Genomic DNA, 27,895 nt, shown 5'->3' with positions numbered 1-27,895 from the left:
TCTATCTTCTATGGACTCTGGGTCACTCTGACCATTACACAAGTGTTACTCGGGAACCTTTACAGAGAAGCCTGGGTTTTGGAACATGAAAAGGAGTTCAGACAGGACAGATCACACCATCATGTATGTAGCTCAGATCCAGGCTTCTGTGACAGACGTGTACATGAGTTGGATCAGACCATAAGTGCCCACAAAGGGCTGAACAATGAAGACCTGTTCCAGGCCATGTGCAGAGAATCCCATGATCTCAGAATGAATTCCTATGAAACCTGAGTCTACACTGTCTCTCCGAAAAATGTGGGCTAGCTCTTGTTGCCACGGAAGTTCAAACCTTTATTTTACCGACTTTCTGCTTGCTGCAATCTTTTAACCTTGGGTATTTTAGACCTCTAATATCTGCCGCGAGTTCTTGTAACAAGGCTTTGTGCAGAGAGCTGATTTTAGGTTTGTTTTATTTTTGGGAGACTAAGGGGGAGAAGGCACAGATCACAGCACCACAGCCCATTGTTTGGGACATTTGTTCTTCCAGGGACCGTGTCCTTTCTCCTGGGCCAAGTACAGGGGTGGAATTCTGATGTCTCTTCACAGTAAGTGTCCCCACCATCAGAAACATGAAAGCGAGTCGAAGTAAATAGCGCTTTCTTCTGTTCAAAGTCTCCCCTTTCCTTTGTGTGCCTGAAGCACTTCTACGGGGCCAATGCATTTTCTCTCCATTGCCTCTTGTGCCAAAAAGGCCAGCATCTCCACAAGTCAATTACGGAGGGGAAAGCTCACAAGACAACGACAAGGAAGCAAAGGCATGAAAGGCCTCACAACCTCTAAGGATACTGGATGCTATGCCCTGCAAAAGCAAAGACAGGAGTAATTTCTACCTGAAAAAAATTAGAGTGTAGAAAGCTAAGACGGTGAACATCTTTGCAGAATAGGCTCTGATAGGAGTTTTCATTGTTCTTGCTGCTGTTGTTGTTGTTGTTGTTGTTGTTGTTGTTGTTGTTGTTGTTGTTGTTGTTTTAATTACTATTTTTGGGACACCAGGCTAAAAAAGCCATTGAGTGCTCCGAGCTTAATGAATCTCACGGGAGCTTAGAAGATAATGCTGAGGGAAATGTGAATTGTGGATCCACTGCTCATGAGGTTTTAGAAGATGGCAAGAGTGCAATTCATAACTAGACGGTGGGTCATTGGTGTGACATTTTCACTAAGGATTGTGAGCTCTGGTCATGCTGGAGCTGAAGAAACAGCCATGGTTGTCAAAAAGCTGTGGCTCCACTGAGGTAAAACCAAGCACATTTCACTAGGAGAGTGGGTGCTGGCCATCTGGGGCTACAGAGTCCGCTATGACGAATCAGAGATCAGCAGATGAGCACCACTAGGGTCATTTCTTGGAAGTGTTTCCTCAGGGTCAGCCCAAAGAAGCTGTGGTCCGCTGCATCTCAAGCCGGTAACTGAACCTGGCACTGGGTAAGAGTGACCCACCCAGTAGGAATTTTGGAGGTATAAAAGATGCAAGAGTGGGGAGCCATGAAAACTGCCTAAGGCCTGCAGTGTGTGCCATGGTCACACTGAGAGGTCATTAGGGAGGTGGCCTTAGCTGCAGTGGAGAGGAGGCTCCAGGATATCAGAGATGCCAAGACTGTAAGACAGTGAGTATGGAGTAGACTGAGACTAAGCCAAGCTCTGTGTGTTGAGGACAGAGAAGTGGAGAAATGACAGTTGCCTAAGCTCTGTAAGCTCATGCGTCCAAGATTCTGGAGACAGAACTGCAGACCATAAATTTATGAATTTATGCTGCTGAACTTAAGTTTTGCTTTTATCTGATGTATTCTCTCTCTTTCTCTCTCTCTCTCTCTCTCTCTCTCTCTCTCTCTCTCTCTCTCCCCTCTCTCTCTCTCTCTCTCTCTCTCTCTCTCTCCTTCCCTCCCCCCTTCTGTGGAGGGTGGGGTGGGGGGTGATTTTTTTATTGTATTTGTTCTCACCTGCTGCAGGAGGAAGTTTCTCTGGCGATGGCTGAGCAAGGCACTGATTGCAGAATGTCATTAAGAGTCATTTTATCACTATGCTTTTCCATTTTTGTTTTTGTTTTAAAACCACTAATATTTAGTCCCTGGGAGATCTGGTCTCTGATTCTTGGTCACCCAAGCAGGGTTGGATATGTGTTCCCTCTTGTGGAGTGGGCCTTTAGTCAAATCAGTTATTGGTTGGTTCCTCCCATGAGGTCTGTGCCACTGTTGCCCTAGACTATCTTGCAGGCCGTACACCCATGATAGGTCAAAGAGCTTATGGCTGCCTCAGGCTTTATATTTCTCCCTTTTTAGTAGTGTGCAGAGTATCTTTCTGGATCAAAGATGCTGAAACATAGGGTGAAGGTTTTATGCACCCGATAGCTCATCTTTTCCGTGTTCAATGAGTTGTGTAGGTGCGAGCAATCAGGCTTCACTGTCAGAGAGTATAGAACAATCTATTGTCTTGGAAACAGCTTCAGTTGTTGGAGATTCCCATGAGACCCTTTTGGCCAACAACTCAATTACTTGTTACCCAATTCTGGTAACTGGAAGCTTACCCTAGACAAAAGTTGGGATTCTGTTTCCCCCAAAATTTGGTGGTTTCATTTACATAGCCTTCATACATGTATGTATTTTATGAAGTTTCTACTGTATTATATATTTCAATACTACCCCTTCAAATGGCCCTTAATTTTAGCTCTCTCCCTGTATTTTCTCCTTCAACCTCCTCCTCCATCCCTCTCCCCATTTGATCCTCCCATTCCAGCCCACACATCCATCCATAATCATCTATTCCATCTCCTTTTCCTGTGAGATCTATCTTTACCCTCTAGCCTGTGTTCTATGCTGACCTCCGTTAGTTCTATGGATTCTCGGCTTGGTTATAATTGACTTCACGGTTAATGTGCACACACAAGCAAGTACACGCCGTATTTGACTCTCTGTATCTGGAGTACCTCACTCTGGATGGTTGTTTTCTAGATCCATCAATATGCCTGCAAATTTCGTGACATCATGTTTTTAAAGACTGAGTAATACTCCATTGTGTAAATATGCCACATTTTCTTTATCCAGTCTTCTGTTGAGGGACATCTAGTTGGTTTCCAGTTTCTGGATGTTATGATTAGAGCAATAATGAACATGGTCAATCAAGAGTCTTGTGATAATGAAGCATCTGTTGAGTACATGCCCAAGAGTTATAGCGCTGGGTCTTAAGGTAGATCAATTCCCATCTTCCTGAGAACCTCCACACAGATTGCCATAGTGACTGTATAAGTTTGCACTCCCACCAGCAATGGATGAGTTTCCCCCTTGCTCCATATCCTGATCTGATTTTTTATACCCAGTTCTTCCCTTTTGCAGTAACAGCATATATAACTCGTGTATATTTTTATAAAAGCCCACTGTTAAGTGATTGTAGACTTTTAAAGAGAAGTTAAACTTTTAAAACATTGGAAGTTTTTAAAAGACTATGGCGCTTTTAAATGAAGACTGCACTGTATACTTTAAAATTAACATGAGGTCTTGGGAGCAAGAAGGAAATATTATGGTTTAACAGCAATATGTTTGTGTTGACAAGGGATGAAGTATCTTGTTTAGGCTTAATTTTCAACTTGACCCAGCCTGAAGTCATCTGAAAGGAGAAATCTCAATTGTAAAATTGCCTGGATCGAGTTGATCTATGAGCATATCTGTGAGAAATTGCCTTGATTATTAATTGATACGCAGTTGCCCAGCCTATTGTGGGCATATGGTGCTGAACTACATTTAAAAAGGATAGTTCAGCATGAGCTAGTGAGTGAGTCAGAGAGCAAGCCAGTCAGCAGTGTTTCTCCATGGTTCCTGATTCAAGATCCTGCTTGGGTCCTTGTGTTGATGTCCCTCAGTGATGGGTGTTGACCTGAGAAGCCAGATCAGCCTTCCCTTTACCATGTTTCTTTTGATTTAAGTGTTCTTATCACAGCAACAGCATAAAACTAGACACCATCTAACACCTCTTCCCCATGGTTGTGCTCAAGTGTCTACATCTCAGTGAGGTCTCCCTTTGTCATTGTGATTTTTCCCAGACTGTCTCATCTCTACTCTGCACTGATTACCATCTAACATAGTCTATACTTTATGTGTTTATACATCACTCTCCTCCAAGACACAAACTCCATGAGGATGGTGTGTGTATGTGTGTGTCTGCCTGTCTCTGTGTATCTCTGTGTGTGTGTCTGTCTCTGTGTATCTCTGTGTGTGTGTCTGTCTCTGTCTGTCTCTGTGTGTCTGTCTGTCTCTCTCTGTGTCTGTCTGTGTGTCTGTCTGTCTCTGTGTTTCTCTCTGTGTCTGTCTTTCTATCTCTGTGTGTCTGTCTCTGTGTGTGTGTCTGTCTGTGAGTCTGTCTCTCTCTCTGTCTGTCTGTGTGTCTGTGTGTCTGTCTGTCTGTGTCTGTTTGTCTGTCCACCTGTCTGCCTGCCTGTTTGTCTTATTCATGACCATTGTTCCAAAGTGTAATTTGGTATCTACCCATACATAGTAAACATTTTGTAAGCATTTGCAAGTGCATACAGAGGTAGTGCTGCCGTCTGTTGGTGAGGACTCTTGGGATGTTCAACATAAGGCGCTTTAGGCTCTGTTCTGCTTTGAAGCTACCTGGAAGGCCTATGGACTATACACTCCAAGAAGGATGTATACACAACCAGGAAGATGGGAGACGTCTTTTAGGGATAGTAATTGCACTTAAGGTTTACGACAGTGCTTCTCAACCTTCTTAATGTTGTGAGCCTTTCATACAGTTGTTCCTCATGCTGTGGTGACCCCAACCAAAAAAATTATTTTCATTGCTACTTTATAGCTGTAATGTTGCTAGTTATAAATCATAGTGAAATATCTTATATGTAAGGTATCTGATATGTGACACCTCCCCACCAAAAGGGATCCAGACCTACAGTTGAGAACCACTGTTTTAAGAGACTTCTCCTTGGATTAATATTCTGAGTTTTCGTCTGAGCATGAACTGTTCAGCAAATATGTAACCTCTGATTCTGAGTGATGGTCTTAGATTCTCACTTCCTGTTCTTCCTGACTGTTAACACTACAAATCACAGCATAAATATGAAGAGAACCGGCAAGATACTCAGCCTTGAAATACATTCCATGATTTTATTTTCTTTGTGATACTAATTAAATCTCATTTATAAATTTGATTAAATGATGGTGAGCTTGCAAGGTATGGGGGGGAGGAGATTGGCTTCAGAGGGCATGTTTCAGGTGGTAACACACCAGACAGTACCTGGAGTGAAGATCAGGCTCCATAGACACTGGTGAGCCCTTCAGATGTCCCTTTGGGGGGACAGCAGAAAGTAGAGAGGGGAAAACCAATAGAATTAACAGATTTGTCTCCCATGGCTTCTTCTAGCTAGATACAATTATCTGAAACTCAAAGCACAAAGCTAAGCCTTTCTATTAGCAGACTCAAGCTGCTTGTCAGCTGCCATTTCCTCAATGCAGAGAGGGTGTTTCAAAAACTAAATAAAAAAGAAACAAAACCCCTTCCCAGAAACAATTTCACTGCACCAGTTGACACACAGGCACAACCTCCACCCACCTGCTTTGGAGGACACTGATATATCTCACTGAAGGGAAATTTCCTGTCTTGCGAGACTGCACTCTGTAATTACCATAATCTCCATTCTCAAGAGGCTGAAGCTGGTGAAGTGGATTAGTGCCCGAGCCTCTGGGGGGTCTCTGGAGAAGAGAGGTGAAATCTTAAGCTTAGGTCATAAGTAAAGATGAAGGGGGCTGGTCTAGCGGCTTATCCCCTTTGGGGAGCAATGAAAGGCACAGCGAGTTATGATTATTAATCTTGTTCAGAAGAAGCTCGGCCAGAAGCATGGAAAGTTGATCCTCATCCAAAGAGGTTGGCACAGTCCACGGAAACCCTGACTCCTTGAATTCACTCTGTGCCTTTTCAAACCCATTGGGATCCCCCCGCCACCCCCAAAAGAAATCTCAGTATGATGGTTTGTTCACTGATAGAGAAAAGCGTATGGTTTCGCAGAAGTGCCCGTCTGGGCTCAAATAATTTAATGGATGTAAAGTAGCCTGTGATTATCAGCACGTTATGGAGAGAGGAATGGATATGCCCTCTGTCTTCTCTCCTGACAGGTGTACTTCTACTGGATCTGCCGGGATGCTGCAGCCTTTGAGTGGTTTGCCGATCTGTTACTTTCACTGGAAACACAGATGAGTGAACAAGGGAAGGCTCATTTGCTGAGTTACCACATATATCTCACTGGCTGGGATGAATACCAGGTATCAGTAAACCCTGGGATCTCCATTACGGCTTCCATTCTTGAAAGAAACTCATTTCTGTAATGAGCTGGGGGCTTATCAGGCAGCAGCAAAGAATTATCCTAAAGTTCTTAAAGAGGAGAGAGGAACAGGAATCAGGCCAGACTGAAAACAACTACTTAAGGTAGCAATAAAAAGACCTCTAGCTGTTGGGTAATAAACGGCAACCCAGATATTAGGAATCTTTAAGTTTGAATTTGTCATTTGAATAGCGGAATCGCTGTCTTGTCATTAATTGGCTGCGTCATCTGCTGAATTCCTAATTGCTTCTGATTCTATGAGGCTCAGAGGAAAACAGAGAAGATTCCAGCTCATTTCTCTGCAGCCTTTCATATTGAAAAGCCTGTGAATCAGAAGATTACTCTGGACGCATGATTTGCATAGAGAGTTCTTTCTCTTAAGGGGTTCTCAGAAAACAGGTACTCTGTATCTTATCAATACTGAGATGGGGAGGAACTCTGCAAACAATTGTGTGAAAACTCAGTTGGACAGAAGTGATATGTGTCAATGCACTGACAGGATCAATCCTGATAAAAGCTATCACAATCGGGGTATAAATGATGATTAGGGCATCAGAGTCCAATTGGCATCTCCAAACATTGGAGTTGACGAAGCCATTACACTGGTTTGTGAAAGGTGTGTTTTAAACCCATGATTCTGAAGATGATATTTGATGGAACCCTTGACATACACGTTTAAGGAAAATAGGTTTAGACCAAGAATGTTTGTATCACTCACCAAATTTACAAATGATTATCCTAAAGGTTCTGCAAATGTTCCTCCCCCCACCTCTCTCTCTCTCTCTCTCTCTCTCTCTCTCTCTCTCTCTCTCTCTCTCTCTCTCTCTCTCTCCCTCCCTCCCTGCCTCCCTCCATCCTTCCCTCCCTCCCCCAACATTGTTATAACTTGGCTCTCTTCTTCTGTGAGTAAGACCATACTTGAGGTTCAAATATGTTTTGAATTTGTATGGTCTTAATTCCAGTCCTTCTTTAATATTTAACCCTCTGGGATAATCTGAAATTGCAGGATTCTTGGGAACTGGGCTTGATAGATCTTAATGAATTATATGGTGTAAATTAGGTTTGCACACAAACATTTTCCCTAGCTAAGCGGACTGATGGTCCATTTGGTGAGGCACAGACATGGCTTCTGTCTTTTGCTTCTAAGCCCCTGCCTGTCCTTCCACTGCTGAAGTAAATTGGTCCCAAGTGTTCACTTAGCCAATTCCTGCTGCTTGGGATTTATGAGACTTGGAACTCTGAAGTGGATTTTGTGACAGCACAACTCTGCCCTGCCTTATCTTTGTCCCTTTCAAGACTGAGATATAAAATATCTTTTTTTCCTAAATTAAAGTAAATTAAAGTTGATAGCTTCTTAAGTTTTCCCATGGCATGTCAGAAATTCTTCACACTTCCAGATTTCAAGCAGGAAATCGCTAATCTCAACATTTAAGGAGAAGAAAGGGTTGGTACGCTTCTGTCAGTTCACTCAAGCTCTGAGGGGCTGTGTTAGAAATAGCCCATTCTTAAACTGAGTCCAACAACCTCAAAGTGGCAAATTGACAAGAACAGAAGGGACAGATGGGAGAGGGCAACTCGAAAGAGTTGGAGATTAATTGAACAGTGGGCTGAGAAATATGGAACAGATATAATTCCAAATGTTTGAGCACCAGACACTAGGCGTTCCCACAGTCATAAGTAGGAAAGGCCTCCCCCTATACCATAATATGTCTTAACAAGCACTTTAAGAATCTTCTTAACCTAAACTGTTTCAAGGCAAACCTCACTGCTTTCCTATGGTCCCAGAGCTAATGGATGCTTTTGCATCCTGCTGTGTGAATTCAGGCTTTCAAGTCTTCTGCTCCTAGTGGTTCTACTCTCTGACATGTCAATCCAGACCCTCCTCCATTCCCCTATCCTCACTCAGCATGAACTATTGTTCCAAAACTCTTTTACAACATTAACAGCTAAGGTCAGACTTGCTGGACAGCAGTACCTGTAGCCTGACATTCTGACGACCAGTCTGCCCTTGTTAGAGCAGCCACCATAACTTGGGTGTGAACCTCCAGCACTAGCTGCCTTCTTGGACTAGGAAAAGAGCCATTCAGGCAAGTCATGTTCAAAGCAGGTAGCTGAGGCGCAAGTTGGGCACAGCAGGGCTAATATTCAAGTTGTCAAAACGAGCAAGATTTAGAGGATTGGAGAAAAATTGATTTGTGAGTTTCCAGGGCTGATGGTTCTCAGGAACAAGGCAGAGCACACACATAACTGAGGCAGGCAGAACAAGGTAGCTTCTAGAATTCATAGCAGTTGAAGTCAATGGTAGGGCTTGAGTATATGCTTATAAAGAGTATTGTGCCCTGGGCTCTTATATATGAGCCTCTAATTACATGGTGACTGGATGAATTAATTCACTGGGTTTGAAGCCAGTCACTTGCAGAGCCCCAACCAGACCCTGTAATGTCCTCTGTTCCCAATATCACATCACCATCTTCAAGTGTAACCCCCAGCACTTAAAACCTAATACTTTACAGTTGGTCCTCCATATTCTTGAGTTCCACATCGGTGTGTTCAACCAACTGGGGACTGAAAATATTGGGACAAAAATACATCTGTGCTGAAAACATATGTCCATCTTTTTTCTTTCCATTATTCCCTAAACAATGCATGACAACTATTTTCCTAGCTCTTTAACGGCAGGAAAGCTTTATAGACCATCAAGATGGTTTACGGTGTATGAGAGGATGGATGTAGCTTATACACAAATCCTTTTGAGCCTCTGAAGATGTTGGTATCTGGGGAAAGGGACAGTCCTAATATTTGAGAATGACTGTCCATCATACCATGTCAACTCAGTAAGCAGATCTGATTGTAAGACCCAGCTTCCTCTTGGGTACTTCAGGGCACTTTAGTCTGGAAATACCCTTTCCAAATCCCCTGGATTAAACGAATGGGGACAGGAGTGGGAGATTGGTATTTGAGAAGTTTCGTAGGAATAAAACTAACTTGTTCAGAGTATTCCCTTAACCATATTTATTGTATTACCCTTATCCTTTAAAATAAAATCTTTCCAAGCTGTATCTTTGCATATATACTAAGTATAAGAAAGTGTGTTGTCCCAACAAGAATAAAAACAAAGACAGATGAGACCTGATACTTGTCCTAAAGCACAACATTGGAGGCATCTGTTAATAAAGCATCTCAAACCGTGCTTAAAATATTTTAAACACACAAATGATGATGGTGAGTTCATCTTTTATTTATAGGCAGTTCCAGTGGGTTTTTTTAACGTCGTCTGATAATACAATCTTTAATTTAGGCAATTCACATAGCTTTACACTGGGATGAAAGTCTGGATGTGATTACAGGCTTAAAGCAGAAGACCTTCTATGGGCGACCCAACTGGAATGAGGAATTCAAGCAGATTGCCTACAATCACCCTAGGTGAGCAAAGTAAGCTCTCTCTCCTCTGCCTGTCAGGACCCTCCCTGAAGTCCAGACAAGCTGTCACTGGGGAAAAAATGTTAACCTGCAGTCAGAACGGAGAATTTTGGTCCAAGATTTAAAAACATATCTACCTTAGAAAATATAGCCATGACTGGCTTATATTTCAGGAACCACAAACCTCTGTTTCACTGGCTGACAGATTCAGACAATTATCGATTATGTTGAAAATCTTCACACTTAACCTCAATTTAAAGTTGGTATTTCTTAAACAGCATATGCCTTCAAAAAATCTTTTCAGCAGAGTTAGTCTCTAATTACCCAACTAGAGAATTCAATTCTATCCAGCTCGACAGTGTGTCTAGCACATCTAGCAAAAAAGCAAAGAGAAAAAGTGTTCTCAGACAGATAAAGCAGGGATTTGGCATGGTGCTGAAGGACCCAGATTGAAGCTGGGGTATTTAAGTGTCTATCCTGGCTCTGCCATTCCCATGGGGTATACCTTGGTCAACTAGTCCCCTCCTCCTCAAAAAACTGTAAATAATATTGTTTGCCTCCCAGGATTCTGCAAGAAAAAAAAATGAACGAAGATCTAAAGTGTCTGATACAGTATCTCAGTTAGGGTTTGACTGCTGTGAACAGACACCATGACCAAGGCAACTCTTTTTTTTTTTTTTTGGTTCATTTTTTCGGAGCTGGGGACCGAACCCAGGGCCTTGCGCTACCTAGGCAAGCGCTCTACCACTGAGCTAAATACCCAACCCCTCAAGGCAACTCTTATAAGACAACATTTCATTGGGGCTGGCTTACAGGTTCAGAGGTTCCATTATCACTAAGGTGGGAGCATGGCAGCATCCAGGCAGGAGTGGTGCAGGAGGAGCTGAGAGTTCTACCTCTTGTTCCAAGGCAAACAGGAGAAGACGGACTTCCTGGCAACTAGAGTGAGGATCTTAAAGCCCACATCCACAGTGACACACCTACTCCAAAAAGGCCACACCCACTCCAACAAGACCACACCCCCTAATAGTGCCACTCCCTGGGCCAAGCATATACAAACCACATCATACCTTTCTCAGCTGCCACTGCCTTCGCCTCCATCAATTCAATTATCACTACGATTATCCTAACTATATAATATACTTAATGCATGGAGGGCCTAGCCATGGGGCCACAAGACGAGGGTACAACCTATGACTTTCAGTTCTAGAATTTTCCATCTATGTGACCTTGGTTGGATAAGGTAGCTTATTTTGGCTTTATTTTTAGAGTCAATGTAAAAGCACAGGTGATAAATTCACACTCGGTGTTGTTTCCTTAAGTTAACACGGTGTTGAGGAGCTGGGTAAAGTATAAGTCACTAAGACTGAGTGTTATCCTCACTCCTATGTCAGTCTTTGTCTGGAACCTTCGTCATCTATAGCGTGTGCTGTCTTCATATTTGAGGAAGGAGTGGAAGGGGACAAAGGGAGCAACTAGAAGCTAGCAAGAGCCAAGAATCCTGTTGTGATTCGGGAGGCCAGTGAGTGGACTAGAGGCCATAAGAGGAAGTATTCCCAGAGATATCACTTAAGTTGGGTGACAGGTGATACTTGCAAACCATCATAAGACTTTAGGTATGATTCTCAGAGCTATAGCCACTTACAGGTACAAGCCCAACACTGACATGCGGCTCACCCTTGTTGCTGTAAGAAAACAAAATGCAATGGACCTGGAACAGAGGTAGAGAGGCCGGCGAGGAACAGGCAAGGGTAGTAGTTTGGTAGGTGGAGTGCACTGAAGAGGTTGTGAGGAGCAGTTTGATGCTGAACATTTTCCAGAGGTTGAATGGGCATGAGTTGTTGATGGACTGGGGCAAGACCCAAGCTGGAATCAACTTCCACTCGTTAGCATGGACATGACCGTGAGAATTACTGTGTAGAAGACACGGGGTAGGGGAAGTTGCATTGTTAACGTTTAGCTTAAGATACTTGTTAAACATTCAAACGTCCAGCAGGTGATGCCTGCAGCGGGATTTGGGGTGAGGACCCCAGCTGAAGGTATCTGTATGTAAACTGTGTGTGGAGGCACAACCTCAGGATAAATGATCAAGGGTTCCAAGACACATTATGTTCAGGAAGCAAGAAACCATAATCTCTATGTGTGTGTTACAAAGTTTAATATACATTACTCATATCTACCTTGGCAATCAAGCCATTTGAGGCTTTCTGGCTTTTTATCTGTTCCTTTATCAGTAAATTAAAATCTACCCCCGTGTCTCTGATGACTTCTCCATTCTCCATGATTGCCTAGTTTTTTCTCATTGGTCTTCCTTCCATGCTTCATTGATCTCTCTGTAATTCCCTGGTACCTTTTTCTGCCCTGTGGAATTCTTTTATGGTGAGCATAATTCATCTTTTGATCAATTCAACACCTTTTCATATTTTTTCCTTATATTTTCTCAGCACTGGAACTATGCCTTTCTGTCTTTATTAGCTGCCTGTGTGTCTGTCTGAGTTTACTGAACCTCCTCTTTTTTTTTTTTATTACTTTTACACTCCAGATTTTATTCCCCTCCCGGTCCACCCCGGCCCCCTAAGTTCCACATCCCATACCTCCTTCCCATCCCCCTCTGCACTGCCCCCCCATCTCCAAAAGGATGTCTCCACCCCACCCACCCCACCCACCCCACCAGACCTCTCTTGAGGGTTAGGTGCATCTTCTCTGACTGATCCCAGACCCAGGGGTCCTCTGCTGTCTATGTGTTGGAGGCCTCATCTCAGTTGGTGTATGCTGCCTGGCTGGTGGTCCAGTGTCTAAGAGATCTCAGGGGTCCAGGTTAATTGAGACTGTTGGTCCTCCTACAGGGTTGCCCTCCTCCTTAGCTTCCTCCAGCTTTTCCTTAATCCAACCAGAGGGGTCAGCAGCTTCTGTTCGTTGTTTGGGTGCACATAGCTATAACAGACTCAGCTGCTTGTTGAGTCTTTCGGAGAGCAGTCATGGTAGGCCCCTTTTGGGGAATGCCCATAGCCTCAGTAATGGTGTCAGGCCTTGGGGCCTCCCCTTGAGCTGGATCCCACTTTGTCCCTGCATCTTCTCTTCCCGAATTTCTTTCAGACAGGAAGAATTATGGGTCCGAGTTTTGGCTGTGAGATAGCAACCCCATCCCTCAATAAGTTCCCTCTCCCCACTGTAGAGCCTTTCATCTAGGTTCCCCCCTTTTGAGTCCTGAGAGTTTCTCACTCCCTAGGTCTCTGGTACATTCTAGAGGATCCTCCCAACGTTCTTCCTCCTGAGGTCGCCTGTTTCCATTCTTTCTGCTGGGCCTCAGGGCTTCAGTCATTTTCCCCCACCCAATACCAGACCATGTTCCCCTCTCCCCCACACCCATTCCCCTTTCCATCCCCTATTCTTTCCTTCCTCCCCCATTGTGATTGCTTTCTTCTCTCACCCAACTAAGGTGTCCTCACTTAGGCCCTTCAGCTTTTTGAGTTCTGTGGACTGTATCTTGGGTATTCTGTACTTTTTTTTTTTACTAATATCCACTTATTAGTGAGAAAATACCATGCATGTCCTTTTAAGACTGAGTTACCTCACTCGGGATGACATTTTCTAGTTCCATCCATTTGCCTGCAAAACTTAGGATGTCCTCATTCTTAATAGCTGAGTATTCCATTGTGTAAATGAACCACATTTTCTGTATCCGTTCTTCTGTCATGGGACATCTGTGTTGTTTATAGCTTCTGGATATCACAAATAAGGCCACTATGAACATAGTGGAACATGTGCCCCTGTGGCATGGTGGGGCATCTTTGGAGTATATTCCCAAGAGTCGTATTGCTGGGTCTTCAGATAAGTCTATTTCCAATTTTCTGAGGAACCTCCAAATTGATTTCCAGAGTAGTTGTACCAGTTTGCATTCCTACCAGCAATGGACGAGTGTTCCTCTTTCTCCACATCCTTGACAACATGTGCTGTCCCCTGAGGTTTTGATCTTAGCCCTTCTCACTGGTATAAGGTGGAATCTCAGGGTTGTTTTGATTTGCTTATCTCTGATCACTAAGGACTTTGAACGTTTCCTTAGGTGCTTCTCAGCCATTCAAGATTCCTCTGTGGTGAATTCTCAGTTTAGATCTAGACCCCATTTTTTTTATTGGGTTGTTTGGTTGTTTGGAGGTTAGCTTCTTGAGTTCTTCACATATTTTGGATATTAGCCCTCTATCAGATGTGGGGTCAGGGAAGATTTTTTCCCAATCTGTAGGATGCTGATTTGTCTTATTGACTATGTCCTTTGCCTTACAGAAACTTTCCAATTTCATGAAGTCCTATTTATCAATTCTTGATCTTAAAGCATGAGCCATTGGAGTTCTGTTTAGGCTGTTTCTTCCTGTGCTAGTGAGTTCAAGGCTCTTTCCCACTTTCTCTTCTATTAGATTCAGTGTATCTGGTTTTATGTTGAAATCCTTGATCCACTTGGACTTGAGCTTTGTGCATGGTGACAAATTTGGGTTTATTTTCATTTTTCTACATACAGACATCCAGTTAGACCAGCACCATTTATTGAAGATGTATTTTTTCCATTGTATATTTTTGGCTTCTTTGTCAAAGATCAAGTGTGTGTAAGAGTGTGGCTTTATTTCTGGGTCTTCTATTCTATTCCATTGATCAACCTGTCTGTCTCTGTAACAATACCATGCAATTTTTATCACTATTGCTCTGTAGGAGATCTTGAGGTCAGGGATGGTGATTTCCCCAGCCCTTCTTTTATTGTTAACAATTGTTTTCACTATTCTGGGGTGTTTTTGTTTTTGTTTTTGTTTTTGTTTGTTTTGTTTTGGGGTGTTTTTTGGTTTTCGATTTTTGGGGGGGTTTTTTTGGTGTTTGTTTGTTTTGCCTTTCCAGATGAATTTGAGGGTTGCTCTTTCCATGTCTTTGAATAATTGTGTTGGGATTTTGATGAGGATTGCGTTGAATCTGTAGACTGTCTTTGGTAGTCATCTGTAGCATTTACTATGTTAATTCTGCCAATCCATGAGCATGGGAGATCTCTCCATTTTCTGAGATCTTCAATTTCTTTCTTGAATGATTTGAAGTTCTTACCATACAGATCTCTCACTTGTTTAGTCAGAGTTATCCCAAGATGGTTTATGTCATCTGTGACTATAGTGAAGGGAATTGTTTCCCTCATTTCTTTCCCAGCCTGTTTATCATTTGTATAAAAGAAGGCTACTGGTTTATTTGAGTTAACTTTATATCCAGTCACTTTGCTGAAGTTATTTATCAGCTGGAGAAGTTCTCTGATAGAATTTTTGGGGTTGCTTATGTACACTATCATCTAAAAACAATGATACCTTTAATTCTTCTTTGCCAATTTGTATCCCCTCAATCTCCTTTTGTTGTCTTATTATTGTAGCTAGGACTTCAAGCACTATATTGAATAAAATGGGGAGATGGGGATCCTTGTCTAGTCCTAGATTTTAGTGGGATTGCTTCAAGTATCTCTCCATTTAATTTGATATTGCCTGTTGGTTTACAGTAAATTGCTTTTACTATGTTTAGGTGTGAGCCTTGAATTCCTGATCTCTCCAATACTTTTAACATGAAGGGTTATTGTTTTTGCCAAATGCTTCTTCCGCATCTAAGAAGATGATCATGTGATTTTTTTCTTTGAGTTTGTTTATATGGTAGATTACATTAACGGATTTTTGTATATTGAACCAACTTTGCATCCCTGGGATCATGATGAATTGTGGTTTTGATGTGTTCTTAGATTTGGTTTGTGAGAATTTTATTGACTATTTTTGAATTGATATTCATAAACGAGATTGGTCTGAAGTTCTCTTTTTTGGTAGCGTGTTTGTATGGTTTAGGTATAAGAGTAATTGTGGCTTCATAGAATGAATTAGGTAGTTGTCTAAGTTAGGGTTTTATTGCTGAGAACAGACACCGTGATCAATGCAAGTTTTATAAAGGACAACATTTAATTGGGACAGGCTTACAGGTTCAGAGGTTCAGACCATTATCATCAAAGTGGAAGCATGGCAGCACCCAGGCAGGCATGGTGCAGGAGGGGCTGAGTTCTACATTGTGACCTGAAGGAAGCCAGGAACAGACTGAGCATCCTCGGGCAGCTAGGAGAAAGGTCTCCAAGTCCACCCCCACAGTGACACACTTCCTCCAACAAGACACACCTTCTAATAGTGCTATTCCCTGGGCCAAGCATATGCAAACCATCACAGTAGTGTTCCTTCTGTTTCTATTTTATGGAATAGTTTGAGGAATATTGGTATCAAGTCTTCTTTGAAGGTCTGATAGAATTCTGAACAAATCCATCTGGCCCTGGGCTTTTTTGGTTGAGAGGTTTTTAATGACTTATTCTATTTCCTTATGGGATATGGGCCTGTTCAGAAAGTTTATCTGCTCTTGATTTAACTTTTGTATGTGGGATCTGTCTAGAAAATCATCCATTTCATCTAGATTTTCCAGTTTTGTTGAGTATAGGCTTTTGTAGTAGGATCTGATGAATTTTTGAATTCCCTCCATTTTTGTTGTTATGTCTCCCTGTTCATTTCTGATTTTGTTAATTTGGATGCTGCCTCTGGGCCCTTTAGTTAGTTTGGCTAGGGATTTGTCTATCTTGTTGATTCTTTCAAAGAACCAGCTTTTGGTTTTGCTGATTCTTTGTCTTGTTCTCTTTGTTCCTATTTGGTTGATTTCAGTCCTGAGTTTGACTATTTCCTGCCATTTACTTCTCTTGGGTGTGCTTGCTTATTTTGTTCTAGAGCTCTCAGGTGTGCTGTTAAGTTGCTAGTGTAACATCTTTCCTGTTTCTTTACCAGTGCACTTAGTGCTATGAATTTTCCTCTTAGCACTGCTTTCATTGTGTCCCATGACTTTGGGTATGATGTGTCAGCATTTTCATTAAATTCCAGGAAGTCTTTAATTTCTTCTCTATTTCATCTTTGACCAAATTATTACTGAGTAGAGAGCTGTTCCGTTTCCACATGTATGTGGGTTTTCTGTTGCTTTTGAAGAGCAGTTTTAGGCCATGGTGGTCTGATAGGATGCATGGGATTATTTCAATCTTCTTGTATTGGTTGAGGGCTGTTTTGTGACCAATTATATGGTTGATTTTGGAGAAGATACCATGAGTTGTGAAAAGAAGGTGTATTCTTTTGCTTTAGTGTGAACTGATCTATAGATATCTGTTAAATGCATTTGGTTCGTGACCTCTATTAGTTTCACCGTGTCTCTGTTTAGAACCTGATCTTTTCACAGATATTGGGTGAGGAAGGGAAGAGGGAGGGGTAGAGAAGCATTCAAGGTTCATAAGCATCCTATTGCAGTATCCTTGGTCCATGTGAAGTCACTGGGCTTCCACTGCCACAAGTGCTGAGAGACAGACCCCTGCAAACTGGGAGTACAGCTTGTGTTCTGACAGCCTTCCATGGGAAACCCTGCATTCTGAGAATGTTCTGTGAGGGTCCCAAGCATCCTGATCATACAGTAGAGGGAAGAAGTGAGTAGAGACTTCCATCAGCCTATAAGGGGCAGAATCCTAAGAGGAAAGACAGAAAACAGCTTAGCATCTAGCTGAAAAGTCAAGAGGAGGTGGATCCATTGTACAAGGTGACAGACAAGCTTCTGCTCCACAGACACAGCTTTAGGCAATCTCACAGAGCTGCCAGCCCATGGCAAGGGCAGCTCTTCCTTGCTATCGAATCCTGGCTCTCTCTTGTTTACTTTGCTCCTTGCCTTGGCTCTTGTGGATGCCCAGCCTTGAATCCAGTCCTGGAGCACCACCTAGTCTCCAAATGTGTGACTCCATTCCAACCCCGCCCCCCAGGAGTCTTCTAAGCATCCACTTAACAATGGATGCTCAATCTCAACCTCTTAAGCCTCTCTAAGCGCTGGGAGAAGTTCCCCTCACCTTGCACCTTCCTCATTCTTCTCCAGAGCAAATAGAGTAGTTTCATGCTATATGCTCATATGTAAAACCTTAAGTGGGTTTGTTCCTACTTTCTCTTTTGGGAGAAAAATATAGTTTTGAACAAATTTATACCTCTTGTTTTCACTGATGACAAAATGGATTTCCCACTTCCTGGCTCCCTGAGTGTGACAGAGACGCAGGAGAATGGCATGTACACATGCATGTGGAAGCTGGAAGACAGCCATTCATGTCATCCCTTAGGCATCACACACCCCTAGTTTTTTTAGACAGGGTTTCTCCTTACTAGCCCAGAACCCCATTTTCTGGGATTAGTTGGGATGGCTGCCTAAGGGACCTCAAAACTTCACCTGTCTTTACTTCCCTAGCAACTGGGATAACAAGCACATATCAGCAAGTCTGACTTTGATTGTACGGGCTCTGAGGAGCAAGCTTAGATCTCCATCGCTTCCAGGCAAGCATCTCCTCTGTGAGATACCGCCTTAGCCCAGCCTCAAACTGCAGGCTTCTGAAATTTCCATCTTTAAATTCATGTGGACAGCTCCAGCCTTCAGAGTGATCTCCCTGCGTTGACGCTACCTTGTGCTCACCCTTTTCATAATATAAAGTTGACAGCCCAATGCAGAAGGCCTCGCAAATCAGATCACATAATCATCTTTCTTCCCTGGAGGGTGTGAGCCAGAAGCACAAGGTGTTGAGAAGCCAAAAGCAAGGCCAGCCTTGTGTAAGCCCAGCTCAGAAAAATGCCATTTCAGGCAGCTGAGTCTGCTCCATGTAGGCAGTGAGTGGGAAGCCAAGGACAGTCCTATCTAAGCTAGAAGGCATGTTCACCCCATACCAGAACCCGCCATCAGAGCACACGATTGCATGGAATGGCGAGCTCTGTTTTTCAGCATGGTAGGTGTGCAAACTCTCTTTCTCTCATGTATGATTTCATGTTGTCCAGGGGAAAAAAAGACTCCTGGGGTTAAGCCATTTCAGAACCAAGACACTACCGACTACTTTCTACCTGAAAAAAAAAATTAATATCAGATTTGTAAAAAGCCTGAGACTCCGGAACACACTGGCTTATTAAATTGCTTCAAGCATCAATATAATTAATATTAGATAAATCCATGCAAAATCAATCATTATTTCATCTCTGGAATGCCAGGTCCCTGGGACCCGGCAAATCTCCAGCATCGAGCTTAGCACCGCCCTTCAAGAAGACTTTTAAAATGACCTCCGTAAAATAATTTTTTTGTTTTTCTTCTTTGTAAAAGGAGATTTATGCTTAATGAAGCTTTTAATGAAGAAATTACAGAAGGAGAATGCCAATAAAATCTAATTTTTAAACAAGAAAATCTAATATTGAGAAGTATTGCAATATGCTGGCCTTTGTCCAGATAGAAATGAAACACAATCCAATCACTGTTCCGCACAAAGGACAAAGTTACATTAATTTTCTTCAAGATGGTTATTAGACAGATAAACAGTATGTTCTCCCCTTATTATGTCATGAAGATGTTTGTTCCCAAGCCCACTTGGCTACCCTCACAAGGACAGCTTCTCCTGCCATTAGCTGGTATCTCTTGGCAAAGGTGGGTCAGGAAGAATTGCTGGATTTGTTAGTAGCCTCAGAAAAGATCCTTTGTTCCCCAAGGCCTTTGAAGTAGGCTCTCCACCACTGGCACAAAACTAGGCATTCTTAGCACTAACTCCTGTAATCACATTTACCTGTTCACTCAAAGCTAGTTTGTTCCTGTCCTAAGAAAGAGTTGAATCAAAAGAACGGAGGAGAAAGGAGCGCAAAAAACCTTTTTTTTATAGAACATGAAAAACACCACCAAAAATACAGCTTCAAGGGAAGCAGATCAAAGCGGATTGAGCAAGTTCTGAAGGAACCAGAAAATTGCAAAAATAACAGTAATAGAGAAACAAATTGATGGCATCAAAATGAATACAAATGAGAAACAGGAGAGATGATTTTAAAATAGATCAAAGACTGGAAGCAGAAAACAGGAAAGTATGTTCTGCTGTTCTTATCTGTAATTAATTTCAGTAATTATACCAGCTGATTTACAAAAACATGAGTATAGTGCTCAAAGACAATCAACAGAGAGCAAATGAGTATACATTTAAAGAGGTCATTTCTTGCTCTGCCCAAACTCTCATGCATGTGACAATTGCCAATTACTTCAGTTATATAAGCACAGGAAAGTATTCCAAGCATACAATGTGAGCCACCCCCCATTAAAGTACAATGGGCTAATTAGTGCATGCACTGACACCTAGGACTTATGGATCTATAGAAATGTGTCTTGTACAAAAATGGAAGCCCTGTTTCATTTTCTGTAAGCATTCTCAATATGCTGCCAACCTTTAGACAAGTGTTCATAGTCAGAAAATCACTTTCGAGAAGACAGGCGGAGTGAAAATAAATATAGCTTTGTCATATCTAGCTATTTTTTTTGCAAACACACATTGTGCATCCACTCACCCCTGTGGACCTGTGGCTTAGCTGTTCTTAATTGACTAAGAGGTTTGTCTGTAGGGCTTCGGTCTTTGATCTTACACTTCAGAAAATATGTATAGTTTTCTGCTTTTGACCTACCTGCTGGTATCTTCGCCGTGCCTTTTAGGTGTGAACTTTATGAAATTAATTAGCATAAAAACTTTTGAGATTTTTCCCAGTTTTCATCAATAACTTCTCTAACAATGAGGGGAAAGAAGAGACAGGGATGTCAGTGTTCGTCAGGACAGAGTCATCCAACGCAGACATGAAGACGGTGTCAACTTACTACACAAGTGGGGGTGCTTCTGATCCATATGACACGAATGTATTTTAGACCCCCATTGTTTTCAAAACTGTTTAAAAAATACCTTTTTACTAAATTGAGTAAATGTGTCCATCTGCAGTTACATTTGCTTGTGTGCACACCCTTCAGTTCTCATTTGTACATGCATATGTGCAAAACTGATGTTAAGAGATATTTTTAGGAAATTAGCATTCTGATTATAGCATACCAGGTCCTTTATCTAACAGGGTATCCTAAACATTCATTATATGACTAAAATGTTCGAGACACTCAAAGAAATAGATTTAAATGTAAATCCAGCACGTGATAAATTATAGCTTTATAAGAAAAGTAAAGCCACCATAATGGATGGTGGAAATATTGTCCCCATAGCTAAATGGTACCTTTTCCACCAGAGAGCACCCAGCTCTGGTTATAACAGAGTAAAAATTCCATAAAAATTACTAGCTTTGTTTGTCGTTGGGGGACTAAGAACGTAAGTAAATAGTGGGTAGAGTTATTACTCTGTTAACTTACTTTGATGGCATTGTTCCAGTAAATTAAGAGTTGTAGAAAAATCTTTTGGTTGTTTATATGCTTACATGTCTTAGACCGAGGTAGAACGAGGGTAAGGGAAAAATATAGGATGGAGAAAAATCGTTCCACCATTTTCTGGGATCCAGTACTATGAATCTACTAGTTTCCTCCTCCTCTTCCTCCCCCTCCTCCCTCTCCTCTACCTCCCCCTCCTCCTCCTCCTCTTTCTACTTTTCATCCCCCTACTCATCGTCCGCCTCCTCTTACTTGTTCTCCTCCTCCTCCTCTTCCTCCTCCTTCTCAACTTCCTTCCCACCCCCACTCCATAAGGGCAACAGCTTAATTCACTCATATCTACTGTTCAGCATGAACAAGTGAAAGGATGATGACATAGAGGAAACAGAGATGAGAATCCTGAGTGTACAGTGACAGTCTTAGAGTTTGTTGGAAAGTGGGCAAAGAAGAGGTACACATAAGTTTTGTTAGTAACATCTGCAGCCGGGGATAAACAACTCAGTGAGGAGAACACTGCATTAGTTTCTTGTCTTGCTGCCATGTCAAAATACCTGACAAGAAGCAGCTCTGAGAGAAAAAGTTTTTCTGGGTCCATGGTTTGCGGAAGCAGTTCATCATAGCTGGGGGAACAGGAAGTGCTTGCTCACGGTGCATGCGCAGTCAGGAAGCAGAAAGCTGTAATGGATCCCTCTGCTCAACCAGTTTTCTCCTTTGTGTTCAGTCTGAGACCCCAGCCCTTGTTGTCAGTCTTTCCTCCTCCTCAGTTAATTTTCTCTGAAAATACCTTCGGACTGCCCCCTAAGGTGTATCTCCTAGGGGATTCTAAATCATGTTGACAGTCAAGATTGACCACCATACACTCTTGAGAAACTAAGTACACCCGGCTGCTGGGCATTGACTACGATATGGGTTAGAAAGGGAGAGAGCTGGCCAGCGCAAGTATCGTCTGTAGTTATGAAAAAGATGGTGTTGTATAAAGTGTAATTATGTGATCAATCACTGGGAGGCTTTTCTAATGAAAAACATTCACTGGGAAGATTAACCAGAACTTGTGTGTCCACTGTCTGAAACCGAGTTTGTAGCTCTCGGTGCCGTCGTCCTGAGCCTTCATAAATCCGCAGGAAGCTTCTGTTTATCGATTTTATTTGCAGAACACACTCAGGGTATAAAGTAATTTGATTTTTTTAACAGGGTTTAGGGTCTGCCCCAACAGGGTTATAACTTACCAAGCATAAAAGCCAACACATAAAAACAAACGTACAATTTAAAGAGAAAAGGGCTCGTGCCAATGGAATTGGTGAGTCGAGGGGGTGGTGAGATTACCCCCAGGCATATCCACACACCCATCTATCTGTCTGGGAATCTGGGGGTGAGGGTGGTGAGATTCCTCCCAGGCATAGCCCCGTGCCTATCTAACTGCTCGGCTGAAATCTCCTGGCGGGTGATATTTTGGATGCTTTTCACGCATGGTGTTGCTCAACCGTTTTGAGACAAAAATAAATAAATAAATCCCACAGAGAAGAGCACAGCGGTTATTTAACAAACACGAGGGGTGGGTAGAGAAAGAAGTCTCCTGTTTATGAGAACTCGGAATAATTCTGTGGATGTTTTTAACCATTTCTTTCACCTTCTGTGAAATCTGCCCTTTTCTCACCAAAGTCAGCCACTCAGACTGGTCAACGCCATTACTGTTATTTTGATCCAGCTCAGCACCCGGGTGCAAGCTCTGCAGCTTTCGGGCTGTAAACTGGAGGATAAATGGTGTATCGTGCTTTTATACTTCTTTTGCACAGAATCTTCTTTTTTAACTCTAAGCAATTGTGGATAATTAAATTTTTATAGAAGAATTTTTTTTTCTTTAGCAATCCCATTAGGTCTCTGCTGTACTTGCCCATTGTGTCATAAAGGAAAAAGGAAGGGGAAAAAAACCTGCCACATCTGTGCCTTAACCATTTTGTGCAGATTCTCTCAGCTCCATAGTTTATGGGATGCATTCATGGCCGGGAAACCCTATATTGGTGCCATAAATGCCAAGGCTGGTAAAGAAGGTGAGGAGCCTTACTTGGGGGCAATGATGAGAAGAGAGACAGATTAAGGGCTGACTGCTGGGTCACAGCTGAGGGCAGATAGGAAATGGTCTTCCTGAGACTTTTTGCTGACCGCATAACCAAGCAACTATGGGCCCTGAGCACGGAACAGTCTGGACTTCACTAGACAGTGTAACAGCCACAGCAGAGTAGGGGAGCTGAGAACCACTGAAAATACCAGTGGCTCACCTGATGGCTCACAATCTCAATACTTTGAAAGGGGCTCTAAAAGGCAGGGCATCAAAGAACGCCATCAGCTTCTCAAACAGTGACTCTAACTATAAATGAAAGGTCAGTTCCAATCTGTGGGAACAGGCCAGTGGCAACCTCTTTGGTGACATTCACACTAATAGGAAAATATCGCCAACCATAAGAGCACCTTTGAAACCAAGAGCAAGGATACCTCTGGGCAGCCTACCCACAGCAAAGATGTGACTCCTTATCAAGAAGGGCCTCCACCTGATCTCTTCCCCTCAGATGTTTTGTCCTCTGTGTCCACACCCCACTTCCCATCCTCTATTCAGCCCCGAGGAGCAGGTGAAGCCCTGTGGACATGTGCGATATGGATATTCAAGAGCTAATAGCTACAGAGAGCACTGTGGAGTAAACAAATGGACAGGGCAGGGCTGACCCTGCCTCTCTCCATCCTCAGAGAGAAGCTGGGAGCACAGAGGAAGGAGACCTTGAAAGGAAAGATCCTCCTGATTATCTGTACGTGAAGCAATAAGACTTTGAGAAGAGTAGTTAATGTGCCCAAAGCTCATGGCAGCCAAATGGCAGAGACATCAGCCTCCTTAGCCATTTATCTCCTACTCCCATAAACACCTAAAAATTACCTCAAGTCAAATTATATAGTATAAAGCATTTTTTGGGGAAAAAAAAGATACTTTCACAAATATCTGGATATCTTTGAAAGTGACACTTAGACATTTCAAATCTGTTCTCATTTGTAGATGAAGCCATTTGGTGGATTCTTTGGAAGGTAGTTTAAAATGTGGTTAAACCATCAACTTCTACGATGGGCATCATGGTCCCAGAACACATTGTTAAAATAGGACTCTGATATATGGCAGAGAACCACTCTACTGTGTGAGCTCGGAGCAAGGCTATACAAGCACGTTCTACCAGAAGGTGGCTGGAAGAAAGGCAGTAGAGCTGGCTGGCCCTGGATCTGAAGAATTTCTCTGAGGCAGTATGGCTCATAGGCCCATCTGCCTCAATATTACCTGGCTTCTAACCAAAAGTTCTCCATGGATCCCAGCCAAAGAATCTCAATTATAACAAGCTGCCTAATGATTTTATACACAGTAATGTGGGTACTTTTGGTCTGGGCTAGAGAAAGTACTTTTTAGCTGATGCTGGATATTAGGACAAGAAAACATCACAGTGCGCAATGACTTAGACAATGGGGAGGAAAGCTTCACCCTCTGTACCTTTCAATAGGGGCTGGCATGCCCTGAGCCCTTGGACCAGTGTTCTGCTTACACAGGAGTCTGGGGTACTCTTGCGATGTGAGGCAAAGTTGCATCTTCCACACTATTTTTGGAAGTACAAAGATCAAGGGCCACACTGTTTGGAAGACTGGGTTTTCAACAACACTTGTCTCTTCGATCTCTTCCTTTAAGCATCCTTTGCAGATTGAATTCCAGTAGGAGAAATAAATTGAGTTCTTATTACTTTAATATACACCTTATTATCTATAAAAATGGCAAGATTGAACAAGGTATTAGTCAAAACCAACCCTTTCATAATAACTTTTGAATATATTGTCTTATTTTGCTTTCAATAAAATACACAGTGTGATTGTCAGATTACATATGTAAGACCTCCAGCCCTGCCCAAAATCATGCAGCAATGATCAACATGACCACCTACTCATCCCTTCAGCAAACGTGTGGTCTTTGTCTACTTAAGCGAGACACTATCCTTGGTGCTGGGATGAAGATGATGAGTCAGAAGTCCTGATTTACACTCTAACCACAGATCCAAAAAGATGTTGACCAACTTACCTGACGAAAACCACACCGTATCCCAACCCCCCCCCCGTGCTATTATCAAAACCCCTCCAGCATCTATGTTCTTGTGTCCCTGGTTCCTGTTTCTGGGAACCACAGGGCTCTGGGAATCTTGGCTAGAGCAATGGACTGCAGGCCGGAAGGACTCTTGCAAAAGAAACAGACAGATAAGAAAATAAATTAATAGCCTGGCCACAGTGTCTGCTTCCTAACCTCCTAGGCCTGTCATGGCTTCCTGCTGGCCTTGCCCAAGTAACACTCTCTCCTTTTCTTACCCCACCTGCAGCAGCAGCATTGGCGTGTTCTTCTGTGGACCCAAAGCCATGTCAAAGACTCTTCAAAAGATGTGCCGTTTGTACTCATCCTCAGATCCTAGGGGCGTTCATTTCTATTACAACAAGGAAAACTTCTAGATGTTGAAGGTACATTTAATGCACTGTCAAAGAGGCTAGAATCAGATAGGTCAAGGGTAAGGACTTTTTTTTCCACAAAGGGCCAAATAGGCAGCATTTTAGACTCTATGTAGAGGATAATTGTAGCCTCATCTTCTCCACACTGTGGTTCCAAAGTGCTTAAGTAGCCCTGAATGAGAGCACATCGGAACGGGCTAACTGAGTTCTGCTGTCATATGAATTTACTTATGGGCACTGAAGGTGAATCTCATATAATCTTTTATGTCACAGAATTTATATTTTTTGACAACTTAAAAATGTAAAAGCCAAGGTTGGGCACTTAACTAAAATGTAGAAATCATGAGATTATAAACTTAGGCCATAAGCTAAATGGGGCCAGTGATATGTACACAATGTAAATCAAAGCATGCTTAGAACATGTTTAAGCATGCTTTTAGAACACTGACATTTTCTGCCTTGTATAACATATACATAAAAACTAAATTCTATGTTTACCTTCCTTCTCTTCTTCCTTCCTCCTTCCTTTCTTCCTTTGTTCCTTCCCGCATTCATTCACTCCCGATTCCCTTTTCCCTCTCTTTTCACAAATAGTTTTAACCCAATCCAACATCTGCCCCTAAAATCATCTGGAAATGATTTTGGAAATTTCCATCGATTTAGTCTTTCCATGCCCTGTTGCTGGTTATACTTCTTTCCACCAGCATGAATATTTTATAACCATTGTATCACATATATCAAGAGTGATGTGAAAATTATTTAGCCACATATAGCAACAAGTGGGTTCTTCAGTAATGTCGACAGAACTTCATTAGTGGTCTATCAAATCTTTTATTTAGGCTTCATATTAAATTATGAACTTCAGAGGACTCCTCTGGCACTCCTATGCCTGTTACTATCAGAGTCCAGCTGAAAAGGCTCAATGACCAGCCATTGGGAACTGTACCACATCATACTTTAGTAGTTTCTAGATGATACGTCATGTACAATAAAACAAAAGCATTTGCTGAAATTAAGATAAATTGGGCTTTACAAATACTTCTTTTTTTTTTTTTTTTTTTTGGTTCTTTTTTTCGGAGCTGGGGACCGAACCCAGGGCCTTGCGCTTCCTAGGTAAGCGCTCTACCACTGAGCTAAATCCCCAGCCCCTACAAATACTTCTTATCATTGAAGACTATCATAAAAGAAGTAAATTGACCTGACAGGTTTTGATTTTATAAATCAGGGTCTTCCATGTGTTTCTAAAATACAAATTGATCGTTTACTTTCTATTATCATTAGATCATTTCTTAATTTCAAGTAAGAATTTTACTCTTAAAGTCTACAGGGGATAGTTGACTATATTCAATGATATCTCATACATGATTTCTACTGCCTCTGTATACATACATACATACATACATACATACATACATACAATAAGTACATAGAATAAATTCATAGATATAGTCATTCAAACTCCAATTGGAAAACATCCAGGCATACTATACAATTATTTTCCCATTTAAATTTAATTCAATCATTATTGATAGCACTTTCTATAGCCAAATCTAATCTTTAGCCAGAAAATTTAATACATTAACTTTTTCCCTTTCAATCCTATTCAGTTACTACTTTTCTTTCTTCGACTATTTGAAAATAAAATGTATTATTTGATCATGCAATTTTGTCTAATAAAATAAAACTTTTTCTGGTAGAGTACCAAAACTACAATTTCTTTTTATTTCTGGAGATACTGTGCAACATTTACATATATATGTATGTATATCATATATATATATATATATATAATTTTCTCCAAATGAGGAAAATATAAAAATCTGAGTTCCATAATGTTAAAATAACCAAATTAAATGGAAATAATTTATTCAAAAGAGAATCATTCGACAAAAATTATTCAAGGTAATTTAATACATCATAAACATAAACAGGAAGACACTTGAAAATGGGCACAAGGAGTATTAACTGAATTTGAATGTTAAACACTCTGAAGATAGTCAATTTGTTCTGAATTAATTTCTCTGCTAAGTGAAACTCCAATTAAATTAAAAATTTTCTTGATTTTAGAAAGAAAAAAAAACTAATGAGGGGAATAAAGAGATGGAAACAGTAAAGGAAAAGGAAAGAGAGAAGGGATGAGATAGAGGAAGGAGAGGGAGAGGGAGGGAGGGGAGGGGAAAGGAGGGGGGATGGGGACGGGAGGGGAATAGAAGGAAGAACTGAAGACAGAAGTAAGAAATGGGGAAACTTCCTATGTTTGGAAGAAACCATCTTGAAAGGGGATCCTCTAAAGCAAGCAAAGAGGAAGCCTGCATTAGCTGTAAGTAACAACAGCAAGTGTGGCCACAG

At 41.9% G+C, this 27,895-nt stretch overlaps 1 protein-coding gene across 1 annotated transcript in view; it reads left to right on the top strand.

Annotated features, from left to right (window-relative positions):
• Nucleotides 1-25,549, top strand: part of Nox3 (NADPH oxidase 3) — a 64,841-nt gene extending 39,292 nt beyond the window's left edge. Inside the window, exons 11-13 of the mRNA NM_001004216.1 lie at nucleotides 6,153-6,299; nucleotides 9,657-9,781; nucleotides 25,423-25,549. Of these exons, the coding sequence (NP_001004216.1) occupies nucleotides 6,153-6,299; nucleotides 9,657-9,781; nucleotides 25,423-25,549 (399 nt within the window). The remainder of the gene's footprint in view (nucleotides 1-6,152; nucleotides 6,300-9,656; nucleotides 9,782-25,422) is intronic.
• The last annotated feature ends 2,346 nt before the right edge of the window (nucleotides 25,550-27,895 follow it).

Source organism: Rattus norvegicus, chromosome 1 (genome assembly GCF_021556685.1).
Source record: "Rattus norvegicus strain SHRSP/BbbUtx chromosome 1, alternate assembly SHRSP_T2T, whole genome shotgun sequence".
NCBI classification, from domain to species: domain Eukaryota; kingdom Metazoa; phylum Chordata; class Mammalia; order Rodentia; family Muridae; genus Rattus; species Rattus norvegicus.
Note: the sequence above shows the minus strand (reverse complement) of the source record. Positions and strands in the feature narration are given on the sequence as shown.